Source organism: Brachyistius frenatus, unplaced genomic scaffold (assembly GCF_029030835.1).
Source record: "Brachyistius frenatus isolate BFR_SWC_R1_liver_20210118 unplaced genomic scaffold, ASM2903083v1 Contig_19, whole genome shotgun sequence".
Taxonomy (NCBI): domain Eukaryota; kingdom Metazoa; phylum Chordata; class Actinopteri; family Embiotocidae; genus Brachyistius; species Brachyistius frenatus.
The window spans coordinates 4,351,955-4,375,203 of NW_027210618.1; the positions used below are offsets into that span (position 1 = coordinate 4,351,955).

General features: G+C 39.8%; 1 protein-coding gene across 6 annotated transcripts in view; it reads right to left on the minus strand.

The window, feature by feature from the left end:
* The window catches only part of LOC138619126 (AP-3 complex subunit beta-2), a 48,131-nt gene that overhangs the window by 23,122 nt on the left and 1,760 nt on the right, over nt 1–23,249 (minus strand). For 3 of the 6 annotated variants that reach the window (XM_069695383.1, XM_069695381.1, XM_069695382.1), the window contains exons 2-11: nt 7,457–7,532; nt 6,850–6,924; nt 6,437–6,532; nt 5,371–5,531; nt 5,052–5,118; nt 4,481–4,663; nt 3,286–3,486; nt 1,752–1,849; nt 257–311; nt 73–144 (exon numbers count right to left, since the gene is read on the minus strand). In XM_069695383.1, coding sequence (XP_069551484.1) covers nt 73–144; nt 257–311; nt 1,752–1,849; nt 3,286–3,486; nt 4,481–4,663; nt 5,052–5,118; nt 5,371–5,531; nt 6,437–6,532; nt 6,850–6,924; nt 7,457–7,532 — 1,084 coding nt within the window. Of the gene's footprint in view, nt 1–72; nt 145–256; nt 312–1,751; nt 1,850–3,285; nt 3,487–4,480; nt 4,664–5,051; nt 5,119–5,370; nt 5,532–6,436; nt 6,533–6,849; nt 6,925–7,456; nt 7,533–16,702; nt 17,814–23,249 lie in introns of those variants that run through there. The other 3 variants (XM_069695380.1, XM_069695379.1, XM_069695378.1) reach the window with 2 other exon arrangements.

The window sequence follows — 23,249 nt, forward strand, 5'->3', positions numbered from 1 at the left end:
ACACTGTTTCACAGTGTTCTCCACAAGCTGCTAGAAACTTGTAACTATAGGGAGCACAAAATAGGAAGGAACCTTTAGGACTTTGATCTGAGTTGGGTCTGTGGAGCGGATGTAGAAACTCTTCAGATATGGTTCAAACATCCCCTGCAAACATCGCATGACATAAAATAAAACTCAGTGAACCTGCAGCTTTATCAGCATTCGATTTCAAGTGCCACACACACAAACATACAAAACAGCACCAGGTGTAGCTCACCCGTCTCTTAATGGTCATCGTTGCTACGTTCTGAAGGACGACATACTGCACTTCACTGGAGGAAGAGACAGAAGCAGTGATTGATGGAGCAAACGTAGATGTATTCAGTCAGGTGTCTTTCTCGATTCCAACTGACGCTATTGTTGCCTTCAAATGGAACTTGTGGTTACGACACGGGAAACCGTGTGAACAGTTTGCTTGCCGTTGAAGCGGTTAAGTCGTGGAAACACAACCTGGATGGCGTCTAGAAGCCGTACAGGCTAACAATTTAGCAAGCTAGCGGGCAGGTAATTAAACAAAGAAAATGCACAAGCGTAATGACTGTTGAAACATCAACAGTTTCCTCAGACTTGTGGTTTAGTTATGGAGAAAAACGATATGACTAAATTTACAATATAATAACTTATCATCTAATGAAAAGTGAACCTCATAGCTTCCGTCATTCCCATAAACTTCAGCAAACACTTCACAAATCATAAACTCAGAGCCCTCAGTAAATTCATACAGCTATAATTCATATAGCTGTGGACACTTTGGACGTCCACAGCTGCTCACAACACTCAAAGGAATAAAAAGCCACTAGCATTGCTTATAGCGTACAGTGCCAACAGCTAGCTGACAAAATAAGCAGCTAATGTTAGCAAATAACAAAATTCTTAGGATTAAGTGACCAAGTTTATCCTAAAGTAACACTTCATAAAGTGTTATGTCATATTATTCACAAGAAAATGACTAAATCACAAAAGACATTTCACGTTATCTCTTGTTCAAATTCTAAATCAAAGTTGTCAGAAATTTCTGAAAGCTATTAAAATTGAGCTTTGTCTGCTTAATTTTCGGTTATTTTCGTAGGTGGCCCAGTGAACAAACATGACAAATAAATAAATAAATGACTTCTGTGGCTTTCTTGTTAAATATCTGGGCTTTATTATTCAAAGTAGTAAATCAGACGGGTTCTTATGAGAGTTGAGACACCACAGACTCCATAGAAACGAGCCTAATGAAAGCCATCGCACAGCACAGTGGATTTCTGACAAATCCCCCACAGAGAGATGCTGCTGTTTGGTCGCTGTTGACTGATGATCCCATTACAGCTCACCCACAGCCACAAGACCACTTGTTCAATAAAAAGCTGACAGTATGCAGGACTTGCAGCCGAGAGGCTACCTATGTGCTGCCATCACTCTTTATGGTTTATGCTTTTATGTTTACTTCAGCTTCTCTGAGCTCCCTGTTTAATTTCCCCTTCTGCTTTAGGGCTATAGAGATTTATTTTACCAACCCCACTTGTCATTTTGTTGTTGTCACACTGTTTTCCACTTTGCTGAGTCTCATGGTCATTAAACTCGGCTCTTTTCTCATTCAGTTGTTTTTTTTCTCCATTTCAACTTGTGTTTTGTTCCTTTCCAGCTGAGACTAAAGTTGCCTGGCTTCTATACTTTTGGAGTGTTGCACTTCAAATAGACATTTAAAATGATAAACAGTGAAGCTCAACCTGTGGCTCCTCAGGAGACGGACCAAGGCCTTGGCGATCACACCAATCTCCGCTTTAGGGGCAAGGTGAAAATATAGCTGAGCCACGGCCATCACCACCTGGATTGTAAAAACAATGAGGAAAGAATAGAAGATGGGGTAAATTTCATGCAGCCGAACCCGAACCAGCAATATAAAATACAGAACATAGATGGGTGTACTGTAGCGTCCCTTTTCAGTAATGTGCTTTGGTCACTACTGAAAAGTCATTAATTTCCAGCAGTCCGTTACCAATGCATCACTGCCTTATTGCACTGCAGACGTGGAATGTGTTTGGATTTATTCTGCCAGTGTTGAATATGCATGAAAGAACTAAAGCAAATAATACTTTGCTCTCTTCTTACCATTCGCAGCTACAAGTTCGAGAAGTAATCTGGCACTTGATTCATTCATGAGACAGTTTGAGAGTTTTTTTTGTTTAAGAACATAAATAGCATCCTGCAAACAATTTAAATCTGCATTAATTAATAAGCGGCATTCCTATTACCATCCTCTGAGAGAAGAATTTATTTTATTAAAGTTTTTTTAGACGTTAAATTCTTCACAACATGCATTTTCACCAGCTGACTTTATCTGGTTGCTATTTGGTGCAAAGCAGCGTATCAGACTGAAAACACCTCTGCTTGGAAAAATGTTAATGAGAATGAATCAGAACAGTAAAGTTCAGGGCTGTAAAACCAAAACAATGAGCTAAAAGATGATACAACTTTCAGACAGCTGAGAGGAACCTTTTCTGTGGGTTTTTCAGTACAACTGTTACTTGTTGACATTGATTGACTACTGACATAAAAATATTGATCAGTCACTTTAAACCTACAATAATTGATTTGTTTGCACCCAGCAGAAAAACTGACACGTTAGCAAACAGTTGCTTTTTTACACATCCAGCAGTCATGGAGCATCATTTGGACGGTGTTTCTGGCCAGACGATGAACATAAGCTCGACAATCAGCCTCAATAAGAACAATTATAGAGCTCACTGATTGGCTTCTATGCACTATCCAAGATGTGTCAGTAATACTCTTGAAGTGTGTTTCTTACATTTAATGTCTCATTGAAGCAATGAGCTTATCAGCAACAGTACAAAAGCAGACTGATCTTCGACAGGAGAATTTCACAGCATCTAACATGGGACAAAACAGGCCTCCCAAGGTGACCACAGCAGCACTAATGTAGTGTGATGCTTTATTAATTTCCTGTGGGAAATTGTCACTTGTCCTCATGTCTGAGTGAGAGGTCAGCTCTGATTAAGCGCCTTGCTCAAGGACACTTGAGCCTTAAAATGCTTGAGTGACGGCGGCTTAATGACATGAACGAAGGTCGTGCATATGAAGACCTCATCTACCTCACGCCAACCTGCTGCACTACACAGAAGGATGTTGGAGAGGGAACAATTACAACATGTACCATGGCAACTGACTGAAGAGGAGAGTTAATGGGCTGAGCTTTATTAAACTGACATAAGATGTGTGTATAATTCAAAAGTGCCATCTCACAGCTGCGTTGCGGCTCTGCAGGAGCGGCTTAGTGTTCCTCAGCAGCAGCCGGTGGTCGGGATCCATCACATACGGCTTCCTCTTGGCCATGGTGGCAGCCTCGGCCTTCTTCTCCTTCTCATCCTCCTCATCTTCATCTTCATCCTCATCGGAGCCGTAGAAGGTCTTGTCCCCGCCGCCTCCCTCCTCCAGCAAGGACTCCTGCAGAGACCGTGACGATTAAGCTATTCAGAGAGAATCTCCACTGCATGGCAAGCAGTTAGTCACTTAAATAATCTCTACAAGTCACCAGACAGTTAAAGCAGCTACACTGTGTATGAGAATTGGTATCTTTAGACTTCCTCCTGTTCCACAAACATGAAGTCCAAATCCACTGCGCCAGTTTGTCACCACATGAATAGAGAATTATCATAATACAAAAAATGGCTCAATTTGTGTCTGGTCACTTTTAAGAAAACGAGTCAACAGGTGAGTCTGAAAAACAGATAAATACACAGAATTGAGATGGCAACAGTGAAAGAGGAAAATAACGACAGGCTTTATTGTACCAAAGCTCTGTCACAATGGCAGAAGTAGAAGACAATAATTAATCCCAACAGAATAAAAATTGCACTATTGAAAAACATGTACCTAGACACCTTTGCTGCACAGTAATCTCACAATATGCAATTTATATGCAAATGAATTGTTTTTGAAAACACACGATGAGTAAACTTACTTCTTGAGGTTTCAGTTTGCTGCAACATGCCACAACGAGTCAAACATTGAATTCAATGAAATCAAATTCGTTGAAACATGTAAGTGTAAGCAGTGGCCGCATGTACAGCATTCATTAAGATTCAAAAGAACTTCAGTCCCTCACAAAGCAATATAAATTAGCCTTTCAATTTAGTAATGAAACACATATTGTGTTACTGTGTAAAACTAGTTGTGATCCTGAAAAAATAACTAATCAAAACATGAGACAACAACTCTGACAAAAACAGCAAAGATCTCTCACTCCATTGAGCACCTCTTCCGTGTTTTCTTTCACTTTCAATTAGGCACGTAGGGTTTTTGGATTGTTGATCAGACAAACTAAGCATTATTTCCTTATTTTCTGTCATTTTCTATATAATAATAAAGTAATCATTGGTGATAATTATTGTTAGCTGTCGCGCTACTTGCTTACACATTCTGTACATTCATTACTCACGTTGATGTTGGGGTTGAGGAACTGGGTCCTGGCGTAGCGGGTCAACATGTTGATGATGACGACCTGCCCCCACTCCTCCACGTCGATCAGGAGATTACACAACTTCCTGTAGTTCTTGTGGATCAGGTCGATGCGCTCGGGACACACCTCCTCAAAAGCCATAACGACGCTTCCAGCCACCAGCTGCGGCACATTTTCAATCACACGGCAGGTGGTGATGTCAGGATAACGTTATTAAATACCATCTGTCAGCAGTGTACATGTTACCTATGAGGAGTATTCATGCATTGTAACATTACATCTTAAATTCAACAAAAAAAAACTATAAATGGTGCCTGAATTCAAAAGTCTGCTCCTGCATTTTGCTCTGAAAAAGCTTATGCAAAAAATAAAAGGTGAAAAGGGATACTGGTTAAACAAATGATAAGCCATGAAACAACCGCGGCATTGAATGCAATCTGGCGCTGCGCACAGCAGCTGGTCCTGATGTCATGAGCGGGCTGTGCTTTTCAAAACGATGTTTGCGTTTGGTGAAAAAAAAACCTGCTGGAGGAATGGAGGAAGCACCCACCGTGGTTTTGTCTGCGAGGAGTTTCTCTATGACTTCAATCAGCTGGTCTTTTTGTTCAGGATCCAAACTGAGGGCAGAGAAAACTAAATCAATCAAATTCACAAGACAAGAAATGTTGAGACTGTTAGCAATCTGTCCGACACTGAAAAATCCTACCCAAGAGTATAAAACAAATGGATTGTGCTGCCAGAGCAGAAGTGGGTTCCCGGGCGTTTCTACCTTTTACTTCTATAATGTCAGTGGTAGTAATTCATACCAACACTTGATCTATTTTGTTTTTAAAAGTCTCCGAGCTGAAGGTGCCCTAATAGAGTTGTACCTGTAAAGTTTCGGGATTGCATGAGCAGCCGTCTTCCTGACATATGGAGACATATCTGAAGCGGCTTCCTTGATTGCCAACATCATTATTGGGACGATGATTGTAACTCGTATGCTGGAGAGGACTCGAAGGGCACTGGCTCTGATTAGCTGGTTAGGATCCTGAAAAATGCAAAGTAAGAATATTAGAGATGTTGGGATGTTAAAGATTTATTCCTGCAAAACAGAAAGAAAAGCGGACGAGAAGTCAGCAGCTATGCTACCAGCTCTATGAGACTGTGCCTTAACATGGTAGTTCTTCAAGCTGAATGCTAAAGTCAGCACACTAACATGCTCACGTCCTGATGTTTAGCGGGTTGATTCTTTGTCATTTAGTAAATTAGCATGCTAAAATTTGGTCATTTTCACTGTGGCTGATGGGAATGTCAGCAGTTTTGCAAGTATTTGCTAATATTTGTATTAGTTTTAGATAAACTCACTTAACTATTGTTCAAAATAAAGTGTCAAGTGATACAATTTTTTTTTTACAATTTATTCTCTTGGGATTACGAATGTTTGAACAAAATTTTGTAGCAATCCATCCAATATGTATAGATATTTCAAAAATTTAAAAAAAAATCACAGGATTAACAAAATCAGAGGGATTAATCACCTGGTTTCCATTAATAACTGCACACAATTTGGTGCCATTGCATCTAGTAAATGTTGAGTCCTTTCAGTGAATAAATTAAAGCTTTGATTTACTGTAGGCACTGGAGGAAAACTCACAAACATCATTCACATTTTTTTCTCAAGGGCACTTGAAAGTGTGTGGCAACTTTCATGGCAATCCAATTCGATAATTTTCAAGATATTACAGTCAAATCTATAAATGCCGATCTTATTGTAGCGGTAAAGGAAAGTATCTCTGAACCTCTGGAAGAAATTTCTCGGCCATCCATCCATTTGCTGTTGCATGCCACTCGCTGCTGTCATGCAGTAATTCTTTATTTGTTGAGTTTCATTATTAACTCACACCCACAATTTTGATAAGTGTGTTTCAACGACGCTTATGTAAATTGCTGTACCTTCAAGCCACGCTGAAACGTGGAGATGGAGAGCAGAGCGAGATCTTGCTGCTCCTCGGCGTAACGCACCAAGTAAACATAGACCAGCTTCTTCACCTGGAGGGAGGAGCAGTGAGATGGAAAAAAGACCCATAAAAAAAATAATTCCAAATTATGTAGATTAGTTCAGTTATTTTCTCTAAGATAAATCTGACGTGGAGAGATAAAGCTCAGTGATAAAAAGCTCCAAAAGAGGAGAGGAACATTGCAATTTTGTTCAGGTGAGATAAAACTAAACCCTATGGGGCTTTTATAAATGTGATAAGATAAATGCAGAAATTATGAGCGAGGAAAGTAAAATAATAAAATACAAAGAGCAGAAGACACAGAGCACATAATACATGAAGCAACACGAAACTGGGCTCATTACAAACCTCGATGTTTTTACAGGCCACATTTTTCACCACAGCGGGGAAGAGATCTGATGCGTTTTTACCTCGGGCGATCATCTGCAAAGATAACATGCACAAGAATTCACAAGGTGACATTTTTCAATCATCTGCAAGAAGAAGTGCAAAGTTTTTGTTTTTTATTTAATTCCAGTCTCTTTTCATGCTTTTTCTTCTCTTTCATCCTGCAGGGATGATGAATGAAAAGATGGGTGTGGAGCTTCAGAAGAAGGAATCTAACAAGATTATAAATATTTAACAGCTGACAGCACAGTTTGCATCTCTTACCACTGTCCTTATATCATCTCAGGCTGGCTTTGTCTTATAGTTTACGAATATTAAGTCTCTAGAATGAGAGGATTTACAGTTGGTTAGATTGTGATATCTTATTTGGCTCGTTACCAATAAAATGATGAAATAGTACTGTGCTTTGGGTCTTTTCTGGGAGTCAGAGTAAATTAAAAATGATGCAAGTTGTGTTTTGCTTAAAAAATGTTGCTCCAATATTTTGCGTGTCTTTGTCCTTCACTCACAGTGTGCAGATGAACCTACTGATCCACAAAATCCCACAGTAAACATTATTTATACTCACAGCCACGATCCGCTTCATTGCCTCCAGCTTCAGGGAGTCTTTGTTGCTATCCAGCATCTCTTTCAAGTCGTCGTGTCTGTGGGAAGAAAACGTGGAAAATTAGCTCACGGTTTTGCATATTATTTTAACAGCGCAGGAAACTGCAGAAGACACAGATTGACAAAACAAGAACCACAGACCTGTTTTACAATTTTCATTCAATGCTCAAAACTGATCAGTGAGTGTGACCCAGAAATTATTCTCTTTGAAGTGGAAAATCTGGCTCGCAAAATATGGAAACCTTTGAAATAGCTACTAAAGCTGGATAATTGGAAAGTGACATAATCCCCGAAACATGTTGACTTCTTGCAGACAGATTGCTGATATTTTAAAAGAAACAATAGAAATGTGTGAAAGTACAGCTCTAAACAAACAAAGGATGGTCTATTTGTAACACTCAAGCTCGTTACTTTATTATTTAGACAGACCACCCACGATGATGAGAAGTGATCGAAATGCTCAAGCAATAAATCAGGTACTTGATAAGTCAATTTAACCGGCAACATTTGATGAATGCCCAAATATCCAACAGTCTCCGGCTTCAGCTCAGATCATATATCAGGATTGGCTGTTTTTCTCTGGTTTAATAATTGATGCAAAAAGGCACTTTGCTTTATGAAACTATTATGGACGTTCAATTTAAGCATCATAAAATGATTCTCATATATTCCAATGACGAACATTGTTGTTTAAAGCAGCCTACTTTTTGGTACCTTCCAAAATTGAATGTCAAATGTCAATTTGTTAGCATGTTGACATCAACTAGCATAAAAAGTTAGCATCTTGTTTGCTTATTCTTTCGTCACGCAGGCTACCTCCTGATTTGATTGACGATATTTGCAATTTTAGGTTATTTTGCTGTAATTAGGCAAATTTCTTGTAAAGCTACTTGTGTTTAGACCCTCGACTGTATGTGGTTTCAGACAGCATTTTGCATTTGAAATCTTTAACATCTTTGGTTTTAAAGAAACAAATTTGAAATACATTGTCCAAATATAAATGTATTTTAACATCCAGTCATTTAAGTAGTAAAGCTGAGAGGTTTGGTTGAGCATAACTGTGTTTCAGCATACAGGCTCCTACCAGTGAAATTTGGTTTGAGTCTTTTTTATGCAAACTTAAAAGACAGTTTTGAGAGCAAATTTATCACATTGCAATCAATCTTTGGTCACAAAAGCACATGAACTAAACGTAAAATTATTTCAATTGCAAATAAATGATCCCTTGCGGTTTTGTTGGTTTCAGTCATTGACTTCAGAAATTTGCCTATAAAACCTTTTTTTTGTGTGTCAAAAATACATTGTAGTTTTGGTTGTAAATCAGATCTCTTTTTTGGTTGAAAATCAAAAACTTTTGCTTGCAAGTAGAATTGGATGTAACGGGTGGGAACTACACTGATGGATGAAACAAGAGTTTCTAGTGGTGGGTTTGACTTGAATCCACAGCACGACTACACACACACATTTCCCTTACTCGCGCTGTAAAGACTTGACAGAAGAGGACTTTATGTTGAGCTACATGAAGGTCAGCTGACATTATATTGCACTTTTCTATTGAAATGCTTTTAAATGTAGCCTAGCGTGGTTTTAACTTTTTTTTCTATTACCTATATTTTGTGTTGTCAATGTCATACCTCCAGCAGCATAGACTTTACTGGTATGCTGCTCGTATTTGCCCCCGCACATAATGTCAACCCTAACGCTCATGCTACTTGGTATGTCCGTATAATATGCTGCTGTTAGAAAACAGTATGTGCTGGTGCAAAACGAGCAGCACATATCGCTGAAGGAATCCGCGCCACCTATAACACCGTAGTTGTAACTTCAACTACCTCAGCTACATAAAACCAGTCTAACTGGATTTCATTTACACTGTCTTACACACGAGTCTCTGACGTGTGTGTTGCATTGCCCCACAGAGGGTTATGTCTGCTAAGACATCTGTGCAATTCTTTATAAAAGTGATAGACTCCATAACATTGAGAATATGAGATTTAAATAATAGCAACTATTACATAATGAACATGATACACACAAAAGCATTTCAATAGAAAACAGCAGTATTATGTCAACTGGCCTTCATGTAGCTCGACACACAGTTCTCTCCTGTTGGGTGTTTACAGAGGGAGCTGTGTGTGTGTGTGTGTGTATCCATGCTGTGGATCAAAGTCAAACCCACCAATCGAAACACTTGTCTCTCCATCAGCATAAATCAGCAAAAATGCCCACTATGTAAAATTCAGCTGGCAACCAAAAGTTTTTAACTGGCAATCAAAAGTTTTTGACTCACAACCAAAGAGATCTGATTTGCAATCAAAAAGTTTTTGTGACATAATAAAGAGGCTTTGTAACCAAAATGCTGAAATCTGTGACTGAAACCAACAAAACTGTCCAGAATAATTTGTTTCCAGATCATTTTATTGTCAGTTCATAAGTTTTTACCTGCAAATTTGATTTTTGATTGTAAGTGTGAGAAATTTGCGCTCAAGTCTGACTTTTATGCTTACATCAAAAAGACACAAGAGTAAGGTCACCGTGTAAAACATTTTTCAGCCCTGTTCCTCCATCACCCCCACCAGAGACAATGGGAACAGACCGGTCAGCTCACACGTGATCCTTGTTTGAGTGGATCTAAGCCGACATCTCCACCCTGCTTCAATGGAAATACATACGAACAACACTGACAGTTTCTACCAAACACGCAAGGAGGAACATACAACAACAGTTACACAGAAAACAGCTGGAACATCAGTTTTGCTGCCTCTCAATCATCAAGAAAAGACAACATAACTTCAAACTTTTCCAGTTCATGAAGACCTCTAAGCCAGCAGGTTTTTTAAAATTCACATTTTCATTTAGTTTGAAAAAAAATTAAGACCGCAGTGATACTGACTTTATTTAATCGAATTTTTGATTCTGTAGAGATAGTGGAAATAGATCAGCATTGGCCAAATGATACATTTTCCATTGCTGTCCTGCCTTAGTCAAGTGTTGAATTATCCATCATGATAACAAGAAAATGATTGAAACACGCCCAAGTATCCATCCATTCCTCCTTTATCTATGCCCACTTTGTCCTGTACAGGGTCAGACAGGAGAATATGCCAACTCCAAACTTCTGGGTTTGGACCCAGAACCGTCTTACAAGAGCAAGTAGTCGAAACGTTAAACTAAGGGACCGAGTAAATCCATCAGCTTTCGGACCGTTTGAGAGTGGAACTGTGGAAGTATTCAAAGACTGACAGCAACAGTGATTTAACACAGATCTCTGATGCTTTCAGTGCCTGATCGAGGTAATGATATCACACCCCTTCAAGCATACAGACAAAACTGTAAACTGTTTCCAAACCACCAAACAGACTGTATCTCCTGACAGAGAGATTTTCCAATATGACTCGTTGTCATTATCCACTTGTCATTTGGAGGTGTGGGAATGAAGGGTGGGGTTAGGCTGGCCGTGGGTGGGGGTGATTTAATAGCTACAGGTCTGCACATTTCCCCCAGCCAGTTTCCAAGGAAACAAAGGATGCAATAAAATGAGGTTAAGTGATTTCCTGCCTTCCTGCAGAGCTTTTGTTGCATCGGACAGTGTTTACATGAGGGACTGAAGGTCTGTGGTGAAAACACACAGCGATGGACTCTCAGGACCCAGTCCCGATAATGTATTTAACTTACGTAACATATGATAAGTTACCTGTATGTAACGTTACTTGCATATAACTATATCAAAACCAAACCCTGTTCTTTTCTAAACCCTGACCACATGGTTTTTTGTGCCCAAACGTAAGGCACCTCACTTTTCACGCCGAGGTGAGGCAAAATGGGACTCTGACAGGGTATCATCGAGTCGACTGACGGGTGTATTACACGCTTTAGCGTGATATCGGGTGGGACATTTATGGCCAGTGTTTGAGATTTTCCTTTAGTATATATCCTACAAAATCATGGTGCCCTTCAGAAAATCAGCATAAATGTATGTTACAGAGAATTTTTAAGCAGATTCAGATTCAGATTAAAAAAGAAAAGTGTTAACATTTTTCAACTCTTGGTGAGCCCGTTGTCAAGCTACTGCCGTTCATTAAAACAACTTAAATAAATAGGCTGTACTCAGGAAAAAACATGTTGGTGGACACAGGCCTTAGGTTGTTGCAGCAGTGGCAAAGGGTCAGCCGGTTTCGGCGCACGCTTATTGGTTAAAATTAACCGACTAACCAAAGCGATTCCCTACGGAGAGGGACCACACCCATATTCACGCAGTGAAATTGGGTCTGATTCACATCCGGTTAGTATTGTTTGGCTGATGTCCTTCGGAGTCTGCAGGACTCTGCTGAGGACATTCGACCACACTGTGGTGGCGTCTGCCATGTTTTATGCAGCGGTCTGCTGTGGGGCTTCAGGCACAGAGAGGGACAGGAGACGACTGAGCAAGCTGGTCCAAAGGGCCGGCTCTGTCCTGGATAGTCCTCTGGACTCCATTCAGGAGGTGGGTGAGAGGAGGATGTTAGCCAAGCTGACATCGATCATGGACAACACCTCTCACCCTCTCCATGAGACTGTAGGAGCTTTAAGCAGCTGTTTCAGTTCAGACTGCTGCACCCTCAGTGCAGGAAAGAGCGCTACTGTAGGTCGTAGGTCCCAACGGCTGTCAGCCTCTTCAACACCAGCCTAAAATGACATTGCATTATATATCATTTTATTCCATAGCACCTGACACTTTCCATTCATCTCAAGCTGTGTTTTTTTTTTTTTTTTTTTTTTGTGTATATAGTTTGTGTATGTGTGTATTTTTCATTGGTCTTACTTTTTCTAAAAAAAATATATTTTTACCTATCTTATCTTACTGTATACGTATTTGTACTTTTTTCTTAATGTGTGCACCGTTTTTTTCCCCTAACTGTTTCTATGCTGCTGTGACGACTGCATTTCCCCATTGTGGCATTAATAAAGTCTAAATTCTAAGTCTAAGTCTAAAGTCTAAGCCTTTGGTGAAGGTTTGTACTCTCTGGTTGTTTTATATTTTATTCAAATGTTAGAAGCACTTCATGATTTCACTGTCCTTGTTAGTGTGTTAGCATTAAACAATGTGAGTGCCAGAAAGCTTCAACAATCACAGGAAGTACTGTATATAAAAATCATTTCAACACAATTTTCTGTGATTTATTATGATCTCAGAGAGAGATTTACATAAACCTCCCAACACCACACATGTACTGAAGGCAGACTCAAACCAGCATTACAAATTCATATCCCATGATCCAAACTTTGCATTACTCCGCTGTAAGAGTGTGAGTTTGCCGGGGAAGACGATATATCTCATCCGCGTTGGTTATATGACAGCAGTGAATAGAGCCTTTACAGTCTGTGAGGAGGTGGCCACTGCAGAACAGTCAATTTATCACGACTCTGCCTTGAGTTTAACGTGTGTGTGTGTGTGTGTGTGTGTGTGTGTGTGTGTGTGTGTGTGTGTGTGTGTGTGTGTGTGTGTGTGTGTGTGTGTGTGTGTGTGTGTGTGTGTGTGTGTGTGTGTGTGTGTGTGTGTGTGTGTTTGTGGGACTGCGTGCTAAGAAAAGAATCTGCTTTCATATCCGTCAAGCATCAAAGTGTTAATAATTGCATTGCATCACGAATAATATAGTTCACTTTGTCACGCACTTGAAAACCTAAATTCATCAAAGACTGTCAAATTGAAAGGATTATTTTTGGATGCGAGCGAACTGACGCTGGTTTCCTGGTAACAGATATGTGGCTGTGTCCCAAAACAAATTAAAAAAAAAATGATTTTTAGAAATAGCAAATATAGCTTGCCCAAAGCACTGAAGGCCCCGACATGAGCATGAGTAACCCTAATGCTGATTTGCGGCAGAAAATGAAGGTCCCAGTGGTTCATGTCTCACTGAAATTGTGATGATGGGTCGCAGCCTCTGGCCACGACTCCAGAAATGTGAACATTTCTATCAACATAATTTGTTTAGTACAGTTTGAAACCTCCATCCAATGCCTTTGATGCCAGCTTATAAACCTGAAGTGTTTTTTTTTCTCTCATAAACTGCAAGACAGACGGACATAATATGAAAAAAAAAAGTCGACACCAAAAACATGTAACACCTAAAATAGAAGCTACTGTAAATATATCGTACATTTCTACGGCTGATTTTGAGTGATTTTGTGAGGCAGTGTTTATAAGTAAACAACGCTAACATCACTGTGCTAACATGCTCACAACGAGTGCTAAAATGCCGAGGTGCAGGCAAGCATCAGCTACTGTTCACTATCCTTACAATCTTAGTTTAAATCTATGCTAATATTTGCTAATTACGACTAAACACAAAGCTGAGGCATAGGACAAATTACAGGTTTGACTTGATGTTGGAACTGGATGAAAAGTTAAGGGAGCATAAACATTTTGACAGCTCATCCTGCAAGAATGTGTGTTGCAGGTATGAATATCATTCCACTTAAATGCACAAATGTCAATGTTGTTGTCACACTGAAAGCAAAACCCAGGGGATTCATCCTCTGGGAACCATGAACGTCTGTACCAAAGTTTGTGCCAGTCCGTGCAATAGATTCTGGGATATTTTATAGGATAAATAAACACTTAACCTGGTCAGGGAATCATTACTGTCATTGGGATTCATCCTCTGGGAACAATGAATGTCTGTTCCGAATTTTGTGGCCATCCATGTGATGGATGTTGGGATATTTCACAAGACAAGTGGGAGCTTAACTGGCTGCAGACTCACAAAAAGGTACAAATGTTGACCAGTAGATGGATAGCATCACATTTTCATATACACTGACTGACAAATTTTGATGTCTAACATTTTTTTTTTTTACTTAAAATTGGACACATATTCATGAATTATACAGGACTATCAACTATAAATGAATGAATTTGAATTGGTGACAGTCTTGTTAAAATACACTGCAACCACATGATGTTGTTTTGACTTTGTTTTTGCAATACTATAACTGTCTTTTTCCGTATTTATGAACTACAGCTGAATGTAAAGAGTTCCAATCATTTCTCTAGATGTTTTCAACGAACTTTCGAGGTAAGAGGAAATCACTAAATCGTGATTTACAGGCCAGGTTGACAAGTAAATTTAAAATTCGGCTGACATTTTAATGTTATACCTGACAAGATGGAATGGGAGAGCAGAGAAACTTCCTAACAAAAGGTTTAATTTGTTTCACAGTTTGTGTTCATTAAAACCCTGATTAGCCTCACTAATTAATAAAGTGACAGGGATTTATGTGCCTTGTTTGATAAAAAAAAAAAAAAAAGTCTTTAGAGCATCTAATTAAAACTGGATGTGAAAACAATCTTTACATTTGCTGTAGCTGTGGCCAAACATCGAAACTGTCAATGTGGAATTATTTGCAACCACAGACAAGATAGTTAAGGACATGTGGTTGCTTCAAAAACGGAAGAAAAAGGAGTGGGGTGGGGGGGGACATCATTTTACAACAATTGCAGCCTTCTTTCTTCCGGTTAAATCATGATATAATGTCCAACCAACAGAAAGACTCAGTGACTCAGTAAATGAAGTTATCAATGGACCACAAGACAAAATACTCTAGAGCAGCTCCAAGAAAAAAGGTGACAATCATTCAGGCACTACAAACTATCTGCTAAACCCTGATGTGTTTTCACAAACCATATATGTCACTTCTGCACATTTCTTTTTGAAATAAAGCCTCATCTTGAGCACCTACAGGAAAAACGACCCTTTGACTGTTCTTCTACTCCTTCGCTCATCCCCAAAGGGCCCGCAGTAACTCCACACCAACACTGGTTCTCTCATTTCTTTGGATTTTGTCCCGTCCTGCCGAACAACAGCTGAATTTACAAACAGCTCTGAATTATTGAATCCTCTGTGGTACAACAGAGCACTCAAGTGGTCAGGTTACATGGCATCAAAGCCAAGAGATCAGCAGGACTCTCCAGCTGGAAAGTCTCCATTGAAGTAGGGCCAGTCTTCAATGATAAAACTCCAGATGCAACGTCAGTTTGTGCACCAAGAACAGACCGCAATAATGTGAAAAGATATGAAAATGTATTCGCATGAATCAACGGCGAGTGAAAGATTGAAGAGTTGCAGCTTGCATTTATAAGCAGCTGGTTAGGCTGTTTTACATAAGCCGACTCTTTCAGCAGAGACAATTCTTGTTTTTCCACCGCAACAGATATAAAATTTGCCTCTTAAAACCAACCAGAACTTCAGTACAGCTCTCAACTTGTCAACTTAAAAGGAACGACTGTAGCTTGTAGGTATGACCCAATAAAATCTAAACGTGTAATTATATCTCTCTTGATGCAAATCTATTTCTGAAGAGTTCTACATTTGCTTTTCACTTTAGAGGTTTGCAGTCTAATTAATTAGAGAAGCCGCTATGGCCTCTGTTTGATACAGTCGGTCTGTCTACTAAGTCATCTTCTATTGGAATAGCACTAATACAGAGAAGCTATATTGTTTGTCTCTTCTCTGATGTCTGTACCAAGTCTTCTTACTGACCAGGGCCCCTCCAGAGCACTATAACATCTAATACAAGTGGCTCCCATCTTTTTTGTAAATGAAGCTCTTTCTACTTAAAACTCCATTTCACATTTTGCATCTGTTCATGTGTTGTGAGCAATTCAACTGAAGATCGATGCTCCCAGATGTTATCCATAGATGTGAGCCGAAACTTGAAAGAGTTGAAAGTCGGTCAACAGAATATAAATTGGTAACTATTTTAATAATCAATTAACTGCTTTTTAACAGAAGGGTCAGATATTTTCTGATTCCAGCTTCTCCAATGAGGATGTTTTATATCACTGTAAACTGAATGTCTTTGGGTTTTGGACTCGTGGTTGGAAAGATATTAGATATTTAAAAATGTGACTTTGGACTCTGCAGAGGGTATTTTTTGGTATTTATCTAAAATTATTATAAATAATTACTATAAGTTGGTATTTTATTGGACACTTCAGGTGGCAAAAGGCTCCAGTATTTCATCATACAGAGGCAAAGACTGGAGAAAAGTAAAAATTTCTCTTGCAACCCACCGTGTGCAATTCAAACTCCACTAACCTACACTCGTATTATTCTGTTAGTCCAACATCTTAAACTTGTCCTGCATTCTGCCCTGGAAAGAAAAGAAGCTGGATGCCTTTAAATATGAGTGGAGCAAGGAAGGCTCGAACAGGTCTCGATTATCCTACCGCAACGGCTGAGTTTGGAAACTGCCCCCACCGCCGCCGCCACCTTCCTCCAGCCGGGCTCGTTCCTCTTGGTCTCCACTGCCTACCCCACCTCCACCTGTACCTCCAGATCGGAGGTAGCGCAGCTCATCGGGCTGGAGGGCGCTGTACCAGGAGTGATGCCCGCTATCGGGGCTCAGCACAGGGCTCTTGTCCTCCTCCTGGCCTTGGACCTGACTCTGCACCGTCTTCACGATGTTCACCGCGTTCACCGGCAGCTGCAGGAGCTTTTGCATGGTGGTCATCTTTGAAACTTCAGTCTCAACCTGTAGAACCGCAGGTAGAAATAGACAGTGGGGCAGTTTTCTTCAGCAAACCTTTGCTGTTGATCAGTCAGAATCCTCTCGGTGCTTCTCAGACAGTTTTCACACAACAAAGACCAGCGTCAGCTTCTGTTACAAATACTCCTTCCCTCTAAGGTGAGGCATATCCAATGTGGAAATCCAATGTGCACGACTGGCAAAACAATCCTTTTCACAAATGCTCCACTGTGGGAAGGTTGATATATTTTGCTGCCTGAGAGCTGTAATCCAAATCCAGCGGAGCTCCGGAGCCCTGTAGGTTTTTTATTTCCCCTTCTGTTCCTGCTGAGTCTGTGCGCATCCAGCGGAGCGGCCGACATCAGCTGCTCAGTAAATGGATGCTCGGCAAGGGGCGTGGACTTTTATTTGCCGTGACGCCTCTCCTCTCGCTGCTCCTCCCGCTGCTCATGTGGTTCCTGTTGCAGCAGCCTCTCTGTGCGTACATAATATGTCCACATATTCACATCCATACAGCTCACTAACTATGACACAGCCTCTTGCCACCGTTACCACTCCCCTCCCCTTCGCGCCTGTCCTCTTTGCTCCGACTCTTCTCATCAACAACGACACATCTCACTTCCCTCATTCACATTGACTCTCCCTCTATCGCAGCTTTCTTTATCTGCCTTCACCTGCGCTCACTGCCAACAAACCTCTGCTGACACCCGACAGATGCTTTGAAATATTCCTCAGTCTACTTGCTCATTATGTTTAAAAATGTTCCTGTCTTATCCATTTTCAATAGTCTGCGTGGTGCCCCGTTTTTTTTGTTTTTTTTTTATCATCTTACATGACTCAGCTTTCTGGCAGTGTCGTGATGAGGACATCTCCCTCTCTCTCTCTCTCTCTCTCTCTCTCTCCCACTCATTTCTTTTAGGCTCGAACCAAAATAACTGGCTTGAGGCACATTACACATATGCTCTTCCTGTCATCCGTAACAGCTTCGTCAGGATCTGTTGACATTTGCTAAAGACTAATATGATTTTTAACCGGTGATGTCATCAAGAGACCCCGGGGGCTGCCACATTTACAGTGAATTACACTGAACATGACAGTCCAAGTACAGTGTGTTTTATAATACTGTAAAAACAACTGCAACGTTGGATATAAACCTGAGAAAATGTCCTCCTGCAGTCACTTCAGAAACTAATTTTGATGATTTAACAAATTGCACTCTTTGATCTCCTGGTTCTCAATTTAAAGTAATCTCCAATGAACAGAAAAAAAAAAGGAACATCACAGGCTTTCTTCAAAACATCCCAAGAAGATCCAGCTCTGCAAATCTCTTATCATTCTGACAACAACAGACTGCTGCTGCTAAGTCCTACTTAGATTTTCTCCTTTTCTTGTCCAAAGTGTATCCGACTTTCATCAATTAGTATCTCTTGTGGTTTAAAAAGCTGCATTGTGTTATCAGAGTTAGATGAGAAGGTTGGTACCACTCTCATGGCTATGTCTCAATTTGCATACAGTGCAGAGCACTTATGCACTTCAGGTTATGAGTACACCATTTAGGTCCTGTTTGTGCACTGACATGTTGCCAAATGACAACATGTTAGTGCACAAACAGGACCTAAACGGTCCTCAGGTTTAGGCTCAGGTTTATATCCAACATTGCATTTGTTTTTACAGCATTATAAACATGTTGCCATCTGACAACATGTTATAGCACAAACAGGACCTAAATGGTGTACTCATAACCGTCAAAAAAATTAATATGAAATACCAGACACTTGCCACACACAATGGCATCTTGGCTGGAAGGGAGTGACCACAGACATATTTTCCAACTGTTGAAATTGGCGGTTGACGAAGCTCCTGCTGTTGTAGCATACAGCACCATACAAATACAAGTTGCACATATCCACATACATGCGTGACACAGGGGGCACAAAAACAAGGTCATTTTTAAGTTAAATGACCAAACAAAACTGGCAGATATGTTGGCAGGCGATGTATTCAAATGCGGTTCTCCATTACCATAAATACACAACAGCTGTGTGTGATTTGAGACAACACCACCCTGGTCAAATTCACACACTATGCAATTAAGTGTACTAAAACGTTGTGTACCACATCCAAGTGTACAAATGGATTTACAGAAAGTGGGAAATGTGAGTCTACCACCAGCAAACAGCTAGCTTCCCTATTCAAAGGTTAGCTTTGTAGGATTTAGTGGAATGTATTGGCAGAAATTGAACATATTTTCATAATTACATTTTCATAGGTGTATAATCACCTGAACCAACCATTTCTTGTGATTTCATGACTTTTGAAGGAGATCTTCATGTCCTCATGGGGAGCGGGTACATTTTTTACTTCCATCTTTCTACAGAAGCCCAGGAGAGACAAACCAAACACTGGCTCTAGAGAGGGCCTTTCATAACTAATAATACAAGTGGTTCCCAATCTGCAACCTCACCATTAGATGCTACTAAATCCTACAGACTCTCACTTTAAAGGAAACAAACCTCACTAACCAGCCCCTCTAAAGCTGACCAGGAAACATGTAATATGTTTGATCAGGTTGTACAAAAACTGTAAAGGCAACAGTTTGTGGTTTTATGCCAGGTTATGTGTCAAACTATATGTCGGGCGGGCGCAGTGTCTTCCTCGAGTCTCCTTTGGGTGCTTTATGCGACCTCACAGTGCCGATTTGACATTTTGGGAAATAAACTTCTTCTCTTTCTTGTTGTGAATTTGATGATAAACTTAATGGCACTTTCTAATCTTAGCTTTGCATGAAGCCCAGAAACAGGAGGACATACACTCTCTGAGCACTTTATTAGGAACACCTGTGTAATATAGTGCAGTCCAATACAGCCCTGCCATACATTATGCTCTTATGAAGCTTTTGTCAACATTATCAGAGAGGGGATGATTCTACTTTATGTTTAGTGCTTGGTGAGTGTAGCCACTATAACTCTGTTCTCATTGTTACCCTTTGGATTTTGTGAAAATTAACCAACAAGATATAACATGTTAATCAGGCGACTTCTGGAGGTGCTGGAATATAGATTTCATTCTCTTTGGACAGACCAAGGCTAGTTTTTTTCCCAGTCTTTCTGCTAAACTAAGCTTCTCAAGACAAAAGTTTATGTCTCAAAATGTCCTTTAAAAACAAAAACATTTTATCTTTATCCACATTAATGACAGAACAATCATCTAATACATGAAAGAAAAATGAAAAAACACAAGTAACCCATAAAAGAAAAAAAGATGCTGCATTAAATTTTGTGTTTCAGTGCCTCACAATAAAGGGAGATTTTCCACTTCTGAAATCGGTATCTGGCAAAGAAATAGTTGCTGGCATCGATCAGCATCTCTGTTCAAATTTAAATCATTTCAGTGCTAAAGTAAGTTTTTAGAAGAAGAAAGCAGATTTCTTTTTTTTTTTTGCTCAAGGTCATAACACAGAAACAAATTTACATAGTTTGAGGACTGAAGAAACATTTCACATCTAACGTGTTTCCAAGGAGGATATTGAAGTCGGCACTTTCACCTTAATGTGTCCAGACAAACTGGTTAATCCACCTTCCCTGAGCAAATATCAACACAGATCTGGATATCAATAACATCCAGCCCACTCTGGAAACAATTAATGAAGGCAGCATTTAACTGACTAATGTTTGCCAAACAGCCTAGAGACAAAACCTCCTTCTCCAGATCCACAGGTCACACAGTTCACAGCCTGATATTCTGCCACCCATGAACACTGAGCTCCCTCTGCTGGAGAATTAATGAGAAGAAGAGGCATGTTAAAACAGCTTGTGATGCTGCTTGCTTGACCCACATTGTAAACGGCAATGCAGTGTTTCCAATCTCAGATGTGCGCATAGAACGCAGGCCAGATTAAAGCAGGCAACTCAAGGCGAAAGTTTATTGACAGAAACAATGAATAACGTTGTTTTTTTTTTTTTTATCAAAAGGAAATTCTACTCATCCAAAACATACACCAAAATAAAGGTCTCCTTGTATATACTGCATAGTCAACAGAGGGAGAAATAAAGGCACACAATATAATAGACCTTTATGTCAACTGATACCTTTAACAAAAGGTAATGATACTCTCTTTATCTAAGTGAAATCAACTAACTAAGGTAAGAGTAAAAAACTGTAAACTGGGGTCTGTCAGCTCTGTCTAATTGTCAATTTGCATCTTTTTTTTCAAAGCAGATTTTCTGACTTGTCGTATTTTAATGTGAGATTGTGTTCAATGGAAATATAAACGGTACCAATGGCTCTCTTCTATTGAATTCTCCTTATAATCAGTGGCAGTATGTTTTCATCCAACTACACTTGTGAATATTTTCAGTTAATATCTACATCAAAAATCTCTTAAAAGTTTTCCTCATGGCTAAACAGTATTAATAAGAGAAATTGCAGCTAAATGCAGTGGACATGGACTGAATGAAAAGACTTTGCATTACACTCAAGTTTCTGCACCACTGAATAGACAAGAAATGGTAGAAGACAGAATCAACTCAAATGCATATAAACCTAAATGGAAATATTTATTTAATGTTCAAAGTCAGGATTTTCTTTTGTGAATATGTTGGAAATTTAATCAAACTATGTGTGACATTTGCGTAGAAATTTCATTTGTGATAGTGAGGCCACATGCACAATACAAACAGTCCAGTATAACTTGAGCCAAGCATTGATTAAGCGTTTTCTTTTTCTGAGGCACCGGAACTCATCTACATCCTGAATTTCTGTAAAAAAAAAATTATTAAATGATGAACAAACCCTGTTCTACCACTAAAACTGTATTTAGCAGAGACTTGCCAAACTTTTTTTATGTTCTATAAACTATTTTCTCTTTCTCCGAATAGCCAATTTACACCGAATGACTCCACAAATCAGAGTCGACTTAACACCCGTAAGCTTTAGGCTATAACATCCACAAATCAAGTCAATAACACATCTACAACTGTTGGGCCAAAGTGAGCAAGCTTGGCAGTATTGAAACACAATGTGTCCTTGTCCCCATCACCATTGACATTTTTACTTCTGTCTATATTACATTACATTACATTTAGCTGATGCTTTTATCCAAAGTGACTTACAACATACCGATGGCATCGGGAGCAATTTAGGGTTCAGTGTCTTACACTTAGGCATGTGGGCAGGTGCATGTTTTTTTGGGATGGTGGGAGGAAGCTGGAGCACCAGGAGAGAACCCACGCAAGCACAGGGAGAACATGCAAACTCCGCACAGAAAGGCCCAGGACGGGATTCGAACCCATGAACCTTTTTGCTGTGAGGCGACAATGCCACCGTGCCGCCCTGTTTAATTAAAAGAAAATGATGGAGTAAATAACAGCCATAATAGTTACTCTGATGTTATTGGTCCAGCTCTACCATGTTTGACGCAACAGACGTTAGCACAACAAAATGCTACATCGTTTTAGTCAGAGAAGTACGATGCAGCCTCATTCAGTAACCTTCTAGAAAATAGAGCAGGTTCCTTTTTAATAACAGCAACAGCCAGCAGGGACTTCCAGGGTGGGAACAGAATCCAGATGATATCATTTTTAATTTATGAACCACAAACTCAAGCAAGTGAGGCTGGGAAACATCACATCCAGCACCCGGACAATCAGCACTGGTGCACCCCAGCTACAACCGGAGTCAAATTCCTTGTATGTGTAAACATACCTGGCCAATAAAGCTGATTCTGATTCTGATTCAACAAAAGGAATCCAACGGTAAAATCATATCCATCTACTCCGTCACTCACTTTTTAAAGAGTACATGCCAAAATGGTGGGACAAATGCAATAGAAATTGTATTATTTAGTGTTTCGTTGACTTTGCTTTATTAAAGGCCTGCTGTATTAATACTTAGTTCCTGAACTGTGGATTAGTGGAGTTGAGGGCAGTTCTCTGGTGTCTGAAGAGAAACATTAGTCTGGAGGAACAAATTGTTCCCCAGCAGGATGCCTGACTTTAGCGTTCTTTCTGACCGACCAGTTTTCCTGCAAAATTACTTTGCAGTTTTCGAGTGATACACAGACAATTAGCACTCGAATTATCTAGCCACATTAGTTACTTGTAAGTTATCCATTGCTGCTTTAAAACGTCACACACCAAGGCAGTCGTGTCAGCAATCCTTGAATGTTTTAAAGCCTTTTTTCATATTAATTGAAGTTATATGGATGTTAAATTACTGTATTCAAGGTGGGTTTTTCGATCGATATTTTG